Below are 21,326 nucleotides of genomic sequence, written 5' to 3'. Positions count from 1 at the left end.
ATAATAAAAAGCACTATTAATGACTGTATCTGATTCCTCACAGCCTCATCCATGATAAATCATCAATATTTTAAAAACTTAGACAATTTGTTAGAACAAAATGGCACTCTGACATAATATTATTTATATTTAATTGATTACTGAGTGTTTTACTTTTCATATGATTATGATTAATAGGCATTTTGTTTTGGTTAATAGTTTTCATGTTTTATTCATTTTAAAATTGGTATATTACATTTTTGAAATGTATTTAGAGGAATTAATTTCATATTAAAAATGCTAATCATCTGTCTGATGTTTTCCACAGTGTTTTTACTTTTATTTTTATAGTGTTTCCATCTTCATATAAAAATATCAATATGCATATCTATATACACTATCTTTCTCTATCTATGTATAGCTACATATGATATTATTTTGATTTTAATGTCTTGGTTACTGTCAGCTATTTCCTCTTTGTTTTGTTAATGAAGGATGTTAAGAAAGAATTTTCCAGGGGTGCCTGTGTGGCTCAGTCGGTTAAGTGTATGACTCTTGATTTCGGCTCAGGTCATGGTCTCAGGGTTGTGAGATCTAGTCCTGCATTGGGCTCCACACTTGGCCTAAAGCCTGCTTAAGATTCTCTTCCTCTCTCTCTGTCTGCCCATCCTCCCTCCCTCTCAAAAAAAAAAAAAAAAAAAGAAGAATGCATTTTCCTTCTTAATGTCTAAGTATTTATATATTTCTTTTGTTTTTTTCTTGACATTTAAATATCCATTGAAAATTTCCTTGAGTTCATTTTGAAAGGCAAAGACCTACATTTTTCCAAGTTTCATCTCCTTGTGCCAACACTGTTGATTGAATAATTAACCTTGTCCACACTGATATATGATTCTTCAGTAATCTGAGAGGTCACTAAGTTTACTTAGGCTTTTCATTTAGTTCTTTACATCGAAGCTTTGGTGACTGCTTGACAGCAGAAATATAGCAAGCAACTCCTTCAAATCCCCAATAATTTTCTATTGCTCTTAGGATGTAAGGCAAAGTTCAATTCACAGATACAAGCTTGCATCCTGGCTGGCCTATTACTCCAGCCTGATTTCAATTGTTCATCCTCTTGCTCTGCTAACCTTTCTGTCTCATGATCTTTGCACATGGTGTTTCCATAGTCTGGACTCTACTTTTCAGTAGTAAGTCCTTGTTAAGCAGAATCTGAACAATCACCACTTGAATGAGTCACGTAGTTCTGATGGTACTCTGTTCGTTTCCTGTAAATCTATTATCAGAGTTCTATCTGTATAAAGCTATTTAATGTCTAGACCCACCATTAGCCTGTAAACCTCCTGAAGTCAAGATCAGTGTTTTATCTCAAAACTTGACACAGTACCAGGCAGATGGTAGATCCTCAATAGGATTATTACCTTATTCTCTTTATGTATATTAGCTGAATGGATAAATTAATATATGAATGTTTTTTAAAAAGTTAATGTTTAAAATTTTTTTTTTTAAAAATGATGCTTTAAAGAAAACACCTTATGGCTGTTACTGAAGATTTCTTCTTAAAATCAGACTTAATGAAACAAGACTCAAATCTGTGTTTTTAAATAATAATTTTTGATAAATTCTTTCTTCATTATTTTGGTTTGGTCTTTTAGGTTCACCAGGCAAAGCCAATGTATGAAGCAAATTACTCTGAAGTGTCTCAATTTGTATTCTTGGGACTTTCTACCTATAGACCAGTGCAGCACTTTCTCCTTGCCTTCTCTACAGTGTTTTATGTAACAATTGTTTGGGGGAACCTCCTTGTGGTGTTCACAGTGACCTTTGACCCTTACTTACATTCCCCCATGTACTTCTTTTTAGCCAATCTCTCATTTATTGATTTGTGTCTTTCTACCTTAATGGTTCCCAAGATGATATCTGATCTGCACTCAGGGCACAAAACCATATCCTTTCAGGGATGTGTCATCCAGATATTTGCCCTTCATGTCCTGGGTGGATCAGAGATAGTGCTGCTCATTGCCATGGCCTGTAAGCCCCTCTACTACCTGACTATCATGAGCCCGCAGATGTGCATTTTACTTCTGTCTGGTGCTTGGGCTATTGGCTTCATTCATTCAGTGGCCCAGTTAGCTTTTGTTGGCCACTTGCCTTTTTGTGGTCCTAATGAGATAGATAGCTTTTACTGTGACCTTCCTTGGTTTATCAGACTTGCCTGCACAGACACCTACGGAATGGAATTCACGGTTACTGCCAACAGTGGGTTCATTTCCATGGGCACCTTCTTCTTATTGCTTATCTCCTATATCTTCATCCTGGTCACTGTGTGGAAACGTTCCATACGTGGTGGTTTGTCTAAGGCCTTTTCTACTCTGTCAGCTCACATCACCGTGGTGATTTTGTTCTTTGGACCATGCATCTTTGTTTATGTGTGGCCATTTCCCACCATGTCAGTGGATAAATTTCTTGCCATTTTGGACTTTATGATTACACCCATTTTGAATCCTGTTATCTACACATTGAGGAACAAGGACATGAAGATGGAAATGAAGAGGCTGTGTAGTCAGCTCCTGAGTTTGAGAATGATCTCCTAAATAACTCATGAGAAACAAGCGGTGCCTTCTGAAAGTAATACTGTGTCCCTAAATGTTAAAGGGTTATATACTATCTTAAAACAATTAATTTTCTTTCTTCATTTCAGCAGTTCAAAAATCTTGGATAGTTTATTCCATGTTAATGACCAATAGTGTGATTGATTATATATATATACATACACACACATATGTATGTCTAATACTATTTTGCATATTTTAAATTTTTACAATACTAAAAATATACATTTTGTGTGGCTTACATTTTGCATAGTCCATAGAATCTTCTGAGATGGATTTCACATGGATTTTACACTAAAAAGCTTCATCATTATGATTGTTGCCTAGAAGGTCTGTCTGGATCTGATGTGTTGGATCCTCAGTCTATTCATGGCTGCTTTCATTTCCTGGTTCCTCAGAGTGTAAATAATGGGGTTCATTAAGGGTGTGATAACCGAGTAAAACACAGAAAGAAATTTATCCACTGAAAAGCTACTGAATGGCCAAGCATAAATGAAGATACATGGTCCAAAGAACAGGGTCACCACAGGGTGACCACACTAATGTGAGCAGACAGTGTGGACAGAGCCTTGGAGAGTCCACCAGAGGATCGACGTCGGACACTTACCAGAATGACAGTGTAGGAAATGAGCAGGAGTATGAAGCAGATGAAAGACAGCAGACCACTGTCAACAGTTACCAGCAACTCCAGAACGTAGGTCTCAGTGCAGGCAAGTTTTAGAACGCGGGGAAGGTCACAAAAAATATCGTCCACTATGTTGGGGCCACAAAAGGGCAAGGTGATAGTAAAAACCATCTGGCTCATGGTATGCACAAAACCGACAGCCCATGATAGCAGCACAGAGCCCACGAGGACCCGGCGATTCATGATGGATGTGTAATGAAGAGGTTTGCATATTGCAATGTACAGATCAACAGCCATGACTATGAGAAGAGTCATCTCACCACCGCCTAAAAGGTGGAGGAAGAACATCTGAGCCATACAGCCCCACAAAGAAATAGTTTTATTCTCCCTGAGGAGATCTGTGACCATCTTAGGGGTTGTGATTGTGGAAATCGACATATCCAGGAAGGACAGATTTCCAAGGAGGAAGTACATTGGTGTGGAGTACAGAAGTGAGTCAAAGGTTACGGTGACCACGATGAGAAGGTTTCCTGCCACAGTCACTGCATAGGCCAACAAAAATATTTAAAAAAAAAGAAAACCTCAAGTTCCCGAGTGTTGGTGAGTCCTAACAATACAAACTCAGATGTTGAGCTATTCATTATATCCATCTACTCTATGTAGGGCTTTTCAGAAAGTCATTAAAATGTAGAAAATCTGGAAAAAGTGGTAATTTAACCTGTGATAGTTTTGAAGCTATAGACATATAGAAAGTATTTGATTCCTATAGAAAGAGAAAAAAAATGAACATTTCAGAAAAATACATTTAATTTATTAATTCAAGCAACATTCACATTACCAAATTTATTTTCAACCAGAAAGTCACAAAAGATAAGAAAGTCATTGTAAAAATTTGTAAACACAGTTTGCAGGCATAGAGTGCATCTCCACAGTGATTTGCTGTTTCTGTCATGAGTTTGTGTTTATGAACCATGAGTTCAATAGGCCAATATGTAAAAGAGCCAAATGACCCTTAGTCAAATGATTTAGTTCAAGCGAGTAGTAACATAGTAGTAATATAGTGTAACTCTGTGGCGCTGGTGACTCGTATTTGATTTTTGCCTCTTTCCCTCTCCCTAATTTAAAATACTCAGGTGCATGGATGTTGTTATATTTTTCAGCAAATTGCTTTGGCGTAATTTCTCTATCAGCTATACTGTATTATCACCCCTCTCTCTCTCCTTTTAAAGATTTTATTATCTATTATTTATTTGTCAGAGGGAAAGAGAGAGAGAGAGAGAGCACAGACACAGGCTCCCTGCTCAGCAAGGAGCCTGATGCAGGACTCGATCCCAGAACCCGGGGGTCATGAACTGAGCCCAAGGCAGACGTTAACCAACTGGCCACCCAGGCATCCCTCCCCTCTCTTTTATCTTAAAGAGGTGTACCAGTGATTTCACTTATTCCTTATTATAATAAATTATAATAAAACAACCTTCCTAGGAAGTTTCCAGACAAGACCATAAATGTTTCTCAGTGTCCAGGTTTCTTTCTTTACTTCTTTCTCTCTCTTTCTCTCTCCCTCCCTTCTTTACTTCCTCACTCCTTCTCTTCCTTCTTTTATACTTTCTTCCTTCCTATTTCTCTTATTCTTTTTTCTTCATTCCTCCCCTCATCTCCTTGTCCTCTTCCTCCTTCTTCTGAATAGTGCTGTGTATCTAATACTTTGATTTCTGAACAAAACTCGTGACCTCCACTGTTGAGCCTTTTTGCCTGTTTTCCTGAATCTATTGTTGCCGGGTTCTTGACTAGAATTTTCTTTCTTGTTCCTTTACATTGTGTATATAGATGGTCTCTGAACAACCAACAAACATTTGACTAATAGTTTTTATGTTTCCTTGGCTCCTAAATGCTTATCATCTTTGTACCCAGTGCTTTCCTCTGACACAGTATCACACTTGCGTGCAGACTGACTCAACTCTTATTTTGGCTCATACAGCCTTGACACTTGTACTCTGTATGTGTTTCCACATTGACCTGATATTGTTGGCTAACTTTTATCTACTTTTCATTATGATTTAGATCTTTTGGTCCCAGGTTTTTTGTTTTGTTTCGTTTTTTTGTTTTTGTTTTTTCCTTTCTTTCCTTCCTTAAAAAAAAAAAAAACTGTTAGTGAGTACACCAAACACACAGATCCAGACTCATACCTATGCAGTCATAGAAGCACATACTTAAACCTCGTTCTAGTCCTGAAGCACCAAAACAGAGTGTGGAAAATCTGCTCTGAATTTCCTTTTTTTTGGCTTAATAGTTAATGAAATATTCAGAGGTTATTGTTTAGCTTAACTATCAGAGTTTAAAAAAAAACTGAATCAAGAATGAAGATTTAAATTCTAGTCCTGGCCTCAGCATTTACTAGGGAAATGTACTCTTAACTTTTGAACATTGATTTACTTTTCCATAAAAATGAAATGATACCTACACTACTACCTCACATATTGTTATGAGACCCCAGGGTAACATATATGGAATATATTCGTGGGTTTCATTGACTACATATAGCTCTTATGTATGTGCATTCACATAATTCTATCTTTAGCATTATCTCATTTTCTTATGATGTAAGGATACTCAAATCAGTAAGAACCACAGAAGAATTTTACTATGGAAGACTTGGTAAACAAGACAGTGTTAATGAAAGCATTTTTCTCTATGAAATATAAATTGTATAATTACCTAGTTGTCTTCATTATTAAGATTTAATATTATCATTGGTATATATTTCATGCAGTAATTGAGTCTACATACTGGTTATGCATAGCTTTGAAACTACGCAGTCCTCAGTCTCAAAATACTAACAGGAGAGAATCTTGAGAATTATAAAAGTAATTTTTTAGTTTAATTTGTAAAATTGGAAAATTAAAAGCAAAATTTATATTTATTAATTTAGCCTTTTTTGAAAATTTACAAGCCCCTTCATAAAATATATCCAGCAGATAGATGGATCCAATTCTGTTATGACAGGTGAAATCATTTATTATGACAGCTTGAGATTTCTTTTATTGAAGTGTACAGTTGCAGTTTGTTATTAATACTGATATTTAATCCTACCGGTTCTAGCTGAGGAGTGGTCTCTTCAAAGACATTCAGACACTGTGACATCCTGTATATATATATATATTGTTTATCTTATTTTACCCCCTTGAATATATATGACAGTCATCTGCAGGTGAAAAAAAAAAGAATCATATACATAAGGTGCTGACTGGTGATCAACCACCAAAGGGAATTATTTAAATAAACATGCTAGTGTTCCCTCGAGTTCAGAACAGGGACTTACTCTCTCATTATTTAAGTGGATTGTGAATTCACCAAGAGTATCAGCCATGTGAACTTTCTCTAGTAAGTGCTTTGCTCTAACTCAGGTGTTTTGGTTGGGTGGTGATGAGCACATTTATAGAAAATGGATCTATTATAGATGATAGACTTGAGGAAATTATAATTCTATCAATTTGATTACATCAGTCTGGATATTTATGATTAATTTGATAATTGAATGCATTTATTCAAGTAAAATTAGAATAGTGCCCACACTGAACAAGGCATAGAAGGAACTTCATGGTATAGACCAGCTCTTAACAGAGACAAATCTCCTTTTATCATGTAAAGGGAAGAAAGAGAGAGAGAGCAGAGAACTTGAGCGAGCAAGCAGGGGAGTCTTTCACCATGGTAATCAATAAATGAATAATGGTAATCAATAAATGATTACTTAGTGGATTTTTGCAATCAACCATTCTAAAGATACAGAATTCTGTTAGCCCTTTATAATTCTATAGAACTTTGTGATGACTCAAAAATATTAAGAAAGATCTGTAGCAGAACTTTATAAAACAATGCAATTAAGCAAGTAAAATTCTAAAGGCTAACAGCATAACAGTATATGATTGCAGATGAGTTCATATGCTGCAGAAATTTTTCTGTATTTACTCTTATATATGACTTTTCCATGTTGCTCTGATTAAAATGCTCTTGAAAAGGTTACAAGAAAGTGAGGGTAGTAAATATATGATAAATGTGGTGCCACATTCATTTCCAAAGCCCATAGCAGACATTGTTAATAGATTTCTCATACTTTTTAATTGAACCCCAGAATTTTTTAAAAATTTGGTTCCTTATATAGCCACTAGCAAGTAGAATTGCCACGAAAAATAAACCTTTTAAAAATATTTATGGATGGGGTGCTTGGGTGGCTCAGTCAGTTAAGCATCTGCCTTCAACTCAGGTCATGATCCCAGGGTCCTAGGATCCAGCCCCATATTGGGCTCCCCACTCAGCAGGGAGTCTGCCTCTCCCTCCCCCTCTAGCTCTGCCAGTCCCCCCCCTACTCCTGCACTCTCTCTCTCTCCATAAAATAAAAAAATAAAATAAAAATATTTATGGTGAAGAAATATATACCATGGCTTGTGTGGCATTTGAAGAGATGTTTGCAAGAAGAAGATTCTTAAATATAGAAATCAGAAAGATAATATTAGAACAATAATGGGAACTCCGACCTGATTACTGAAACCAGTTGGTAAGGATGGTACACATAGAATTTTTTAGAAGAAAGCTGAACTGTTAGGAACACATTGTCTAGGCCAAATCAAAGTAGGGAAAATATACTTAAAAAGGGGATAAGGAGGGAAAATATGTAAGTTTGATAGAGTTTTGCACAGCAAAGGACGCCATCAGCAATACAAAAAGGTAACCTACTGAATATTTGGGAGTGATAGATCCAAGAAGGGGTTAATATCCAAAATATATAAAGAATTTCTACAGCTCAACACCAAAAAAACCAAACAATCCAATTAAAAATAGGCAAAGGACCTGAATACACATTTTTCCAAAGAAAAATGGTTAACAGGCTCATGCAAAGATGCCTGAAATGATTAATCATCAGGGAAATGCAAATCAAAACCACAATGACGTAACACCTTGCACCTGTCAGAATGGCTAGAATCAAAAAGACAAGACATTATAAGTGTTGGTGAGGACTTAAAGTTGTGCTCTGTTGGTGGAACTGTAATTGGTATAGCCACTGTGGAAAACAGTATGGAGATTCGTCAAAAAATTAAAAGTAGAATTCCAATATGATCCAGTAATTCCACTGCTTGTTATTTAACCAAAGAAAATGAAGGTACTGATTTGAAAAGATATATGCACCCCTACATGTATTGCAACATTATTTACAACAGCCAAGATATGGAAGCAACCAGTGTCCATCACTAGATGAATGGATAAGGAAGATATGGTATATATATATATATATATATATATATATATATATATATATACACACACACACACATATATATATATAATATTGCATATATTGCATATAATATTGCATATATAATATTGCAATCAACCTGCCCTTAGTGTGTGTGTGTATATATATATATATATATATATATATATATATATATATAATGGAATTTTACTCAGCCATAAAAGAGAATGAATTCTTGCTATTTGCAACAGCATGAATGGACCTAGAGGGTATTATGTTAAGTGAAATGAGTCAGAGACAAATACAATATAATTTCACTTATGTGGAATATAAAAAACAAAAGAATTAAAAAATAAAGAAGCAGAGTTAGAATATAAATACAGAGAACAAACTGATGGTTGCCAGAGGTGAGGCAGGTGGGGAAATGGGAAAAATAGGTAAAGGCGAGTGGAAGATAGAAGCATATACTTAGGGAAAGAACAAGTCACAGGAATAAGAAGCACAGCATAAGGAATATAGTCAGTAATATTATAATAATTTGTATGATGACAGATGGAGCTACACTTCCGGTGAGCATAGTATAATGTATAAATTTCTCAAATCACAATGTTGTGTACCTGAAACTAACATAATATGTATTTCAACTATACTCAAAAAATTTCATAATAAAAAAGCAAAAAAATATTAAAATGTTTTTTAAACTGAGACATTTAAAAAATTTTAAAAAGACATCAAAAGAGATGGTCCCCAAGATGTTCAAATAATTTTAGGTCTTCAATTTGCCTTTGAAAGTCTTTACAGTTTTCACAAACTCATGTATTATTATTATTATTTAATATTTAAATATTGTTTTATTCAATATTATTGTATTATTTAATAAATTCAGGCTTACTATCTGAAATAGTCCACTATTTCCTCTGCTTTTACTTTTGCTACATTATGTTCTCTATTTAAGAGGGCAGAGCTATACCAAACTGTAATACATGGGATCCCAACTTTCCCTTTATCAAAACACATTAATGGCTTTATATTGACAATAAAAAGGAATCCACTAGTCTGAAAACTCTGGTCCTTTCCTTTCTACAAAGTCTCAGCATAGATCTTCTCTCTTTTATTGATCAATCTCCTTCACCAAGGTCTCTCTTTAATACTAACACAAACTCTTTCTCACTTAACAATGTCTAGGTACTCTGGCCTCTTGCTTGGAATACTCTTTTCCCTGCTTAAATGTCTAATTCTAGAGCTTCCTTAATGTGTTAGTATAAGTGTCTCCCCTTAAAGTGATCTTCTGAGACCACCACGCCTAACATAGATCCCTCCCCTTGGTTACTGTCTCTGGAACAGGGACCAGGTCTGTATCTATAACCATGTGATATATACAATGGTTGGTACCTAGTAAATATTTTTTTAATGTTTCACGAATGATGGAATTCAGCTGAAAAAGCATTGAGTGTCCATGTGATCTGGTAAAGCAAGCTGCACTGAGCAGTTCATGGTTTCAATCTTTAATATTTCAGTTGATATTGATTCTTTGAAAATTATTTGAGTACTCAAAGATATGTTGGAAATATTTATTTTTAGGCATATTTTTACCTTCTACTAAATATATAGTGTATTGAGGCTATCCAGTGAGAAAGTATTCTTACCCTCAATCAAATCACAACCACTCTAAGAAGTTCCATACGGTTGCCAAATATTGATAGATATTTGAACACCTATTAAGTTAATCTAACTTTAGAAATAAAAATTGATACTAAATACCATCTAGTGTGCTATCTTACTAAAGTTACCTATTTTTCCATACTGAGCCATTAAAACTTTATAAAATTTTTGTAAGACATATGCTTATGTATTTTAAATGTTCATCAGGGTTGTTTCTCTGAATTCTTTTTTTTTTTAAGATTTTATTCATTTGAGAGAGAGAGAGAGCACAAGTGGAGGGGAGACAAAGGGAAACAGCAGAAGGAGAGGGAGAAGCACACGCCCCACTGAGCATGAAGCCTAATGCGGGGCTCAATCCCAGGACTCTGGGATCATGATCTGAGCCAAAGGCAGATGCTCAACCATCTTAGCCAGCCAGGCACCCCTGTTTCTCTGAATTCTAAGACAAGGAAGTAATTAAAGCACACTTATTTATGTGTTGAATCTGTGCTGTGAACATTTCCATTAGATTTTTAGTAAAACTGACCTTAATAATTGCATGGATTTTCAGGGAGGAAAATAGATAGTATTTAATATTTTCATTTTAATTATTCCAATAAATATGTAAGACCATAAACCCCCAAATAGCAGAGACCACAATCAATCAGTTGTTGTAGACATTACTTAGGAAGTGAGCCAGGAACCAAGATGCTGGCTGCTGAGTCTCTTAATGGCTGCTTTCATTTCCTGATTTCTCAGAGTATAAATAATTGGATTAAGGAGGGGGTGATTATAGAGTAAAACACAGAAAGAAACTTATCTACAGAGTAACTATTGAATGGGAAAGCATAGATAAAGATAGTGGGACCAAAGAAGAGAGTGACCACAGTGATGTGAGCAGATAGTGTGGACACTGCCTTGGAGGATGCACTGGAGGGGTGCTGCCAGATGGTGACCAGCATGATAACGTAGGACATGAGCAAGAGAATGAAGCAGACCAGGGACAGGAGTCCACTGTTGGCAATCACCAACAGTTCTAGGATATAGGTGTCCGTGCAGGCAAGCTTGATGACCAGGAGAAGGTCACAGAAAATGCTGTCCACAACATTAGGACCACAGAAAGGTAAACCTGCAGTGAAAACCATCTGGCTTGTGGTATGTGTGAACCCAATTGCCCACGAGAGCAGTAGAAACACAATGAGCACCCTGTGATTCATGATGGTCTTATAGTGCAAGGGTTTGCATATTGCAACATACCTATCCATGGCCATAGCTATCAAAAGAGACATCTCTCCACCCCCAAAGAAGTGCATAAAAAACATCTGGGCCACGCAGCCCCACAAGGAGATGGTCTTGCGTTTTCTAAGGAAGTCTGCAATCACTTTGGGAGTTGCGGCAGAAGAAAGACATAAGTCAAAAAATGATAAATTTGCCAGAAAGAAATACATGGGGGAGTGAAGATGGTTATCAACTATCACAGAGATCACAATGAGGAGGTTTCCTACTATGATGGCTACATAGACAAGAAGGAAGATTGCAAAAAAGAATATTTGAATTTCTTGAGAATTGGAAAGTCCCAGCAAGATGAACTCAGAAACACTTGATCTGTTGTTCGGGAGATCATTCATCCTTTTGTATGAGTTTGTCAGAGGTTGCCTAGAAGAGGGAAAAACACACAGATGTCATAGGGACTGACAAGTCAATAAACAAGTCAATAAACCTGATCTTTACTTACATCCTGTCTCATATGAGAATCAAAGAATTTTGGAAGGCATCAACAAAATAGATTTTTATCTTTTTCAGGAAATGCATTTATTAACACAGTTTGTGACATTCTCAGTATGCAGTAAAAAGTTTCCCATATTAGGGGCATCTGGGTGGCTCAGTCAGTTAAGCATCCAGCTCTTGGTTTCAGCTCAGGTCACGATCTCATGAATGGTGGGACTGAGCCCCTTGGAGGCTTGCACTGAGCCAGTGGAGTCATCTTCAAATTCTTTTTCCCTCTCCCTCCCCCTGTGCTCATCCTCTCTCTCTCTCTCAAATAAAATCTTTAAAAAAGTTTGCCACATCAAATAGTGCTGAAATCACAAAATCTACATTATGCTCCTTAAAAAGAACTGATTACAAACCATGAGCATATTGTGGCTAGAAGGTTGAATATGGAGACAGTTATATTATTAACTGAGATTAAAGCCTATTACTTTAGGCTTCAATGAGGAAAGATTAAGGTTTTTAGAATTGAATGACCCACATTGACTCTCAAAACTACTGATGTTCATCTACATATTGCTTCATGTCCCTTCAGTTCATTTGCTCAGACGTCAAGTGTATCCCATCTGTGCGTTCTTATCCATTGTTGCAAAATTGGATCAAATAACCATTTTTATCTGATATTTGTTTTTAAGTTGTATTTTTTCATGTATATGAGTATATAGAAAAACCTAAATCACTATTATTAAGACTAGTGAAGTTTACCGTTGTAGTCTTGTTCCACTTTCCTCCATTAGTGAGGGGTAAAGAGTAAGGTGAATCATTTACCTTTGTAAATGTGACTTTAAAAATTTTTAAATGTGATGTATTGTTTGAAGAGAGTACCATCTTTGGTTACTTAGCCTCCTTGGACCTATCCACCCTCATAATTATTTTCCTGAAAATTCTTTTAACCTTTAACTTTGTCAAGGATGGAAAAAAGTCATAGATATTATGCTACTGCCTAAGGTGAATTCTGCTAAGTGAAATGAACTATTAAAAAATGCACACATTTAAAGGGAATAGGTCAGCGCTCAATTTATATAAATTCACTTGTTTAAGCCCTTCCTAATTTTCTTGATTTTAGCTCTATTTTTCAAGTTTTATTCCAGGCTTGTTGTTCATCTCCAGTCCTTTCCTTGCTTCTTTGAAAGCCTAGACCCAGACCTAATGCAGATTGTCAGAAATGAAAATAAAATATACATGGTTTTGGGGTGCATTTTAAACTTTTAGTTACACAGTTCAAATCTGAAAAAAATATAGTGTATTTAGATAACCATAATAAGCACTTAGTCATATTCTCTTATATATATATAGTTACTATCACTAAGACACACAGTTATTGTAAATGGCCCATAATCTCCCATTATGTTTGACACCATCATTCAGAGTAGCATAAAAACTTCCTTCTTTCACAAGGTAATAGAACTGGAAATGGAAATCCTTGTTAGTTCTCATTCACAGATGTGAATGTGTATTTCTTTTTTGTGCTTCATACCCTTGCTATAAGATAATGATCTTACCTAAGCTATGGCTCCTGGACCTTTTGTATTTGTTTGAAGTATGAAGTAAGTACATTTGCAGGTGCACGTGGGTCTGGCAGAGATAGAGTCCTAGATAAGATGCTTCCTCTAAATTTTTTTTTTCAGCTTAAAAGTGTTTAACTACTTGGCCATTTTCAGACTGTTGGCATAGGAAAGTTGAATTTTCTCATACATTTTTCTAATAATTTCTAACAAGTATAATGATAGCATCAATATTTTATGAGTGGTGATATTCTATGATTTTCAAAGTCATGAATCAAGCACTTTATCCTTGCATTTCTATCATTTATCTCTCTTTTAAGATAATTGCATTTATAAAAACAATAAAGGAACTTTCTCGATCTTTCTGCTATATATAATTCAAAGAATATTATCATTTAATCTGATAAGGATAGCCAAACAATTTGATTTCTAGATTTCTTTTCTCTAAGCATAATTTAGTTGGCCTGGATTGCTGGGACTATTATCTTAATTTCCAGTAATCATTGGTATAGTGTTTCTGAATTTTGTATATTTTTTTTCCATTTCTGACAAAATCAGGTATATTCCAGTTTAATTTTCCCCTTTCAGCCCTCTCTTCAGTTATCTTTTTGGCATTTGTACTTATCACTTATGGACACATTTAAGGTTTATTAATGAAAATAATGAGATAGATGTGGTACGTACGGTAGAGTAACAGGTCAAGATTATGTAACCTACGAGTTTGCAGCTGTACTTCAGAAGTAACATCAATATGAAATGGATGCTTAATATTTCTCACCCAGTGATTTTATTTTCTGGTCTGAACTTCAAAAGACAGCAGTATATCAATGTATCCCTTGGTAGAAGGCACAAAGGAGAAACTCATTTGATTGTTTTAGATTCCTCAGAGACTACTAGTAAAAAAGTAATTGGGATGTTAAAATACACTTTTGACATTACAGAAATGAGACACCATTTTCATCTGCAAAATTGATAATACTTTAAAGACAATTTTCAATACTCTGATGAGCAGTGGAGAGATAGGACTAGAGTTGAATTATGAGAATTTTGTATGATGTTCATTCTTTTGTTGTAGTTTGTTTTCTATAGTAGACATTGATAAATATGATATTTAGGAAAATATATTCTAGATTATTTTAATTCTAAATTTTATTAAGGCTGAAATTTTCACATTTAAACTCTTACCTGTCTAGAATTTATTGATAAATAATGTGAGATAATTTTTCATCTTTGCAATTAAATAATAATTCACTCCACTAAGAATTTGTTATGCTTTCTTTATAACCTTTTAAATTTGCCAATAGATCAGGCTCTTCTTCAGGTGTGCTCATTTACTTCCCCCCCCCCCGGTAGTTTTTGAGGAGGTGCTGCGTGTTTTACTACTCATTATGTTTACAGTGTATTTCATGTATGGAAGGGCAAGTTTGCGCCCACCGCTTTATTCATTCACAGTTTTCTTGGGTAGTTTCATACGTTTTTATTCTAAATTAGATTTATTTTCTATTTTCTAATGTTAAAACAAGCTCCATTGATATTTCAATATCACAATATTACACTTATAAGAAAGGTAGAAAAATGAACAGAATTACGAAATTGAGTCTTTGATCCAAAAGGATGTTATGTCCCTCTTAATATCTGCCTACTTATGACACAGTAAAATTTTCTCATCTTCATTATCAACACGTTTTTTGTAACACATTTTTTTGTTATATGTAATTTTGCCTATTTCCTACTTTGATGCTTTCCTTAATGTGATCTTTTCCTTTATCGTAATTGATTTTATTGCTCTGGATTCCATTTTGTATAAATTTAAGTGGTAAATGGTATCATTGTGGAAATCTCATTTGTAATTTTTTCCCCAGTTCATTGTCTTCTTTATTTCAGGTTACTTGTAAAATAATCTACAAACATTAATAACATATTTTTTCTAATGCCTTTCTTGTGCCTTATGGCATTAATTAGAATTTTAGAGCAATGCTGAATAACAGTGTTGATAACTGGCTATTGCAGAACCTGTTAGTTTCCCAACCATGACCCTTCCTTCTTTCTTGAAAAAGAAAGCTCATTTTCTTGGGATCAGGTGTCTGTGCACTTCCATGGAGTTTCCAGCCCCATGCACAAAGCTGCTTCTCACTACCCTGAGCCAACCACAGTTCTTTATTTTCCTCACCAGTTTAGCAATGAGTCCAGACCATGTACCAGAGACTGCTGAGTAGCCAGCCTTCTCCCATTTTTCATTAGTAACAGACACCTGAATTCATTAAATGACATTGTGCAGCCTTCCTTGCAAGTAAAAGTGGCCAATAACATGAAAGTAAACAGTATTATTAGGCAGCTACTTGGTGAAAAGTCTTTATAGGGGCTGACTCCTGGGGGAGTTATGCCCTTTGTCTTTCCCCAACTCCATATTTTCTCAGGTCTAATTGGAAAAGTGTGAGTTTTTGTACTAATATTAAGTACTGTAAATGCTTAAAGTTTAATGCTATCAGTTAAATATTGTACAAACAGAAGGATGTTAAGTAATTACTCAAGTGACAAAATATCTGAGTTGCTAACAGGAAATGTTCAGGGAAACCAAAGACGAGCTGATGCAGGATAATCTCCCCACCTGAAGGTTTATAAATAGTCATATCTGCAAAGTTCTTTTTGCCATGTAAGGTAACATATTCACAAGTTCCTTGATTAGGGTGTGGACTTCCTTGGGAGACCATTATTTTGGTTATAACAGCTTATATACAAAAGATGGAAGTGTTGTGGTGCATTTTACTAGGAGAGCTAGAGCCAGGGAAGTGTTTCTGAGTTCCAGAGTGAACCACAGAAGTACTGCAGATGTTGGGACCAGTTTGAGTGTGTGTGTGTGTGTGTGTGTGTGTGTGTTCTTTGTTGTCTTTTCCTCCCACTGTATGTTAATCTAACAGTGATGCTCATTTGTAACCATCTGGAAGTCAAGTGACTTAGAGTCCTGGAAATGCAGTCCTCGTGGATTAGGGCTGCCTATAATACAAAACAAATTTGTAGGAATGAAAAGAATGTATTGGAAAGAAAATGGACCTATAATGGCACACATCCTTTTATTACTCAGTCTTTCTGGAATACAAGCGTGGTGTGTGGGATTTTTACAGATAATTTGTGACAAATTACTAAAAAAGAGTACACACAGGAGATTTTGGAGTGTCTGTAGATACCGTGGTACTACTATATCAACATTGAACCAAGATACTATTTGTTTTACATTAGAAAATAAACTTCTATCTAATTTAACTGTAACACTATAATCCTGGTTGATTACTAGCAGACCAACAATTTTAGTCAAGGACATGTGATATATAATTACTTACAGGGAAGTTAAGTGAAGTTTTCAATATTCCTAAGATAGGGCATAAGGAAAACAACATTTTCTCTTCCCAGATTAAGTCACTGCGAAGAATAAAGTGTGAGGACAAAAACCTCATTCATTGAAGATGGTATGGTCCTGCTGCATTTGTGAAGATTGGGGGAGTTTATATAGGGCAAGTATGCTGAGACATCAGCTTAAATGTTAAAGTATTGCATCTTGTACCTCAGTCACTATACCACTAAGAAGAAAGCATAATGTCTGGTAGTCCTCTCCAAGTTCTAGAGGCAGTATACTCTAACATGTATATATTACTTATTTATTGATTAAAATGAAGGTTCTAGTTTTTGTGAACTTAGGTCAGGAAAGCACCTTAGCAGACTTAGTACAGAGTGAAAGTAGCCTTACCACTAGGGCCATATGTCCCGGCAAATTCTACAATATTAAAGCTACCTATGCTGGGAAACCATTTATAAGGTTTTCCATATCCTAATAGGAGAATCATAATGTAGTTTTATAAGATTATGTAGCATGGCCATGCCGTGTGCAGCAGAGAACTGTACATGAGTTGGAAATCAGCTCCTGGTAGTCTGCTATGCCCATGTAGGAATGGATCATGTGACCATAGAACTTCAACTGACTATTGAGATGGAGCTGTTCTTCATGTTTGTGTTCTTTTATATTAAGACTGACTAGAGAGCATCACAATTTTAAAATTGGATCCTTCTATCTTGGGATGGCATCCCCTAGAGTGCAGCATACACTCTTATTTAATGACATTATATGTATTTTGCTCCCAATAAGAAGAATCTGCAGGCTTTTTAGGATAGTCCCCATTCTTCATTCCCCATAAAACAAATGTAGAATTTATGCTTTCTTTTTCCACAGCTTCAGGCTCCCTAGTTCCAGAAGTTCTGGGATGTTTTCACCAGTGATGCAGTAAAATTTCTATTAACCTCAAGCTCAGTCACTTTTCAATTTTCTTTCCCAGAGACGTAAAGCCAAGGAAAGGTGTTACCATCATGTAAAGGGTAATTTACCTTATCTCCCGAAGAGGTAGTACTGCTACTATACAATGATTAAGCAGGATCATGGAACATTTTTTTTTAATCCAAATTGAAGTGTGGAGTTGAACTCTCCTGTTTCTGAGGTGAAAAAAATGCATTGGATGGCATTACTTACGGAGATGACATTGAAGAAGAAAAGATTAGTGAACACGAAGACATAGCAATAGCACTATACAAAATGAAACATGAGGAGAATAAAAATAATTTGTATTATATACATCTCTTTAAAAGGTAAAAGACCATACACAACAAAGATAATAACAATATATTGTTGAATATATTATCTCAATGGATAATAGTAGACATTAATATAAAACAACACAAACACCAGGATCAAGAGAAGGTGAGTGGAAGTATACAGTTAAACTTTCATATATGATACCTGGAAAGATATAATATTGATCTTAGACTGTGATACAGTAAAATGTTCAGTATGTATTTGTAACCATAAAATAAACACTAAAAACCTCAAGAAAAAGATAGCTAAGAGGTCAATATTATTAATATGAAAAAGTTTAGCTAAATAATAAGTAGAAAGAAAGAAAATATAAATGACACTCAAGTATCCAAGAAAAAAACTGAAAAAAAAAACATATGAAACAAATATAAAATAAAAGCATTGTCAATTTTAACTGAAATGGTTCTTTTATGATATATATAAATGAACTAATAACCTATTTAAAGGCAGAGATTATTGTATTGGATAGATTATGTTGCATACAAGAAACTACCATTAATAATAAAGACCTATATAGATGAAAAGTAAAAGGGTAGTGAAAGAAAAATTACTTTAATATGTTCCTATTAAACCAGATTGTGTTGTTTCAATTTATTCTTTCACTGTAACAAATTACCACAAACCTAGTGACTTAAAATAGCAAAAATTTATTATCTTACAATTCTTTAAGTCAGAAGTCTGGTCCAAGTCTCACTGGGCTACACTCAGGTGTTGGCAGAGTTGCATTCTTTTCTGGAGACTCTGTGAAAGAATGTTTCTTTGCCTTTTCCAATTAAACCAAAACGAAGCAGAAAATGTGAAAATATATAAATATAAAACATCTGACAAGAAAGCAAATTTTAGTCCAATCATATTGATAATAATCCTATTACATGTCATTCATTTTACAGGACTATCGTCATGTATTTATATATATGCACATACACACACACACACACACACACACACACACACACACACACACAAACCCAACAAGACATACTACTATTTTTTGTACAGTCAGTATTAGTACATACTTATTTACATATATCAACATATTTGACAAGCTACTACATTCCTTTTTTGGCCTTGAAATGTACCAGTTCGTAAGATCTTTGTACCCTTGTACTGGTCATCCTCTCTTTCTAGAATTATTTGTCCCCATGTAATTCCATGGGTATTTCTTTCAGATTGTCTGGTTATCAGCTAATCACCACTCTAAAAGACCTTGCTTAACAACCAAAAGCAAAGTAACTACCATCTCCCAGCCAAACTCTATCAGAACATTAGTTTTTATTTGCTTCAGAGCACTATCTCTTTTGGATCTTATGGGTTGTTTTCAATTTAATAGTTTAACCTGTGTTTATCTACCTGAATATAACCCCAAGAGACCTGGAATCTTACCTGCCTTATTCACGTAGCTAGAATAGTGCCTGAAAATTGCAAGTACTTAATAAATGTAGTATTTGCTAAAATAACTGAATGATTCAGTGCATTAAGGAGTAAGTGATATAATCATTTCCAACTGGATTTTCTCCTTTGTTGCTTGTCTCATCTTCTATTTTGCTCAGCAAACCATGTGACGACTCAGTAACTTCTTCATGGAAGCTTTCACTTCCTGATTGCGAAGGGTATAAATCACAGGGTTCATCAAAGGAAAGATGACTGTGTGAAAGAGAGAAACCACTTTGTCAGCTGGGAAGGCTCTGAATGGGCGAGTGTAGATGAAGATGGCAGGTCCAAACATCAGAAACACAATGATAATGTGTGTGGTACATGTAGAAAGAGCCTTATTCTTCCCTTCAGAGGAATGTCCCTTCACACGGCAGAGGATGACCGCATAGGAGGCCAGAAGTCCCAGGAAGCAGAGCAGGGTGAGCAGGCCACTGTTGGAGACCATCAGGAGCTCCACCACAAAAGTGTCTGTGCAGGCCAGCTTGATGACCTGTGGCACATCACAGAAGAAGTTATCCAGCTGGTTGGGGCCACAGAAGGGCAAGCGGAGAATAAGGGCTGCTTGTACAATGGAATGAGTAAAGCCCCCAAGCCACAGAGCCAAGAGCAAGGCATAGCAGACTCTAGGGTTCATGACAGTGGAATAGTGCAAAGGATGACAGATGGCGACGTAGCGGTCGAAGGCCATCACAACAAGAAGGAACATCTCCCCTGCCCCCAGGAAGTGCAAGAAAAAGAGCTGAGTGATGCAGCCTCTGTAGGAGATTATTTTCTTCTCAGAGAGGAAGTCCACCAGCATCCTGGGAGCCACAATGAAGGAATAGGATGCATCCAGGAAAGCCAGATTTCCCAGAAAGAAGTAGAGGGGGGCTGTGAGGCCAGGGTCTGATCTGATGGTGAGGATGATGAGGAAATTTCCAGGGAGGATGATGAGGTAGAAAACCAAAACTAGCACAAAGACTAGGAGTTGAGCATGTTGAGACTGTGTTAGACCAAGGAGGATGAATTCTGTCACCACCGTGCTGTTCTCCCTCACCATCTCCTCTCTGTCTGCAGAATAAAAAAGTATTATCTGTTATAACCACCTTTCATCTTCTCCATAGCTCTTCTCCAGATAAATACATTTACCACATGCAACACTTGCCTACCTGAAAAAAATGCATGTCCCGTAGGTGTCTTCTGTTTTGCATTGACCCTTCTACCCTCCATTTCTTGATCCCTCCCTAAGGCATCATTCTCATAACTACACTCTCATTCCCACTTAACCATGTGCTTTTATATAATTGTGCTCCTCCAGGACTCTGGGCTACTTTGCTTGAAGAGTAGTCGAAATTTCCTGATTAAAACAAAACTTAACCATTATTAAATTTGTCAGATGTGTTATCTTAGTTAGCTGTGGTGCACTGTCTCTAACGTTTAGATTTATTGCTGCGTTTTTGTCGCTTCTCTTCATTCCCATAGAGCAGAGTGCTTTGCAAGTGCTTCTTTCCTTTGGCTTCTGTAGAATCCCTATTCCTTGATTGATATCTCTATGTTTTGTTTTCTAAATGTGTGCCTTATTTGTTCCTATCACACTGTTCTGCTTTGGCAGCCTTGTGCACTTTTGCTCCAAACTGACTTAGGGTCTCAAACAAGAATCCTACATTCTCCTTACATAGAGGTATCCCCTACATACATCCTTGGTTGGGTCCCAATCCTGAATCTGCTACACACCCTGTTCTTAAATCCTAATGAATACTAATCCATGTTTATTTGCTTGCCATAACCTACTTTTCCCTCAGATCTCAGAATGATAGTCAAATGATATCCCACCCACAAATATTTCCATATAAAACTTATCAGAATATATAAAATATTTTTAATATCTCGACTA

At 35.7% G+C, this 21,326-nt stretch overlaps 3 protein-coding genes and 1 pseudogene across 3 annotated transcripts; 1 reads left to right on the top strand and 3 right to left on the bottom strand.

The window, feature by feature from the left end:
- Positions 1–1,652: 1,652 nt before the first annotated feature.
- LOC113249035 (olfactory receptor 4F6-like) lies at positions 1,653–2,573 on the top strand. Its single transcript, XM_048218378.2, has one exon. It carries the CDS (start codon positions 1,653–1,655, stop codon positions 2,571–2,573), a length of 921 nt encoding a protein of 306 aa, XP_048074335.2.
- Positions 2,574–2,914: 341 nt separating this feature from the next.
- Positions 2,915–3,866, bottom strand: LOC113249028 (olfactory receptor 4K13-like; annotated as a pseudogene).
- Positions 3,867–10,789: 6,923 nt separating this feature from the next.
- LOC125282697 (olfactory receptor 4K13-like) lies at positions 10,790–11,733 on the bottom strand. Its single transcript, XM_048218358.2, is given in 2 exon segments — positions 10,790–10,887; positions 10,890–11,733. Coding segments are annotated over 2 exon segments (942 nt in total).
- Positions 11,734–19,565: 7,832 nt separating this feature from the next.
- Positions 19,566–20,492, bottom strand: LOC125282702 (olfactory receptor 4N5). The gene has a single exon (XM_048218376.2). It carries the CDS (start codon positions 20,490–20,492, stop codon positions 19,566–19,568), a length of 927 nt encoding a protein of 308 aa, XP_048074333.2.
- Between the last annotated feature and the right edge of the window lie 834 nt (positions 20,493–21,326).

Source organism: Ursus arctos, unplaced genomic scaffold (assembly GCF_023065955.2).
Source record: "Ursus arctos isolate Adak ecotype North America unplaced genomic scaffold, UrsArc2.0 scaffold_33, whole genome shotgun sequence".
NCBI classification, from domain to species: Eukaryota; Metazoa; Chordata; class Mammalia; order Carnivora; family Ursidae; genus Ursus; species Ursus arctos.
This window is presented reverse-complemented; position numbering and strand designations above follow the sequence as displayed.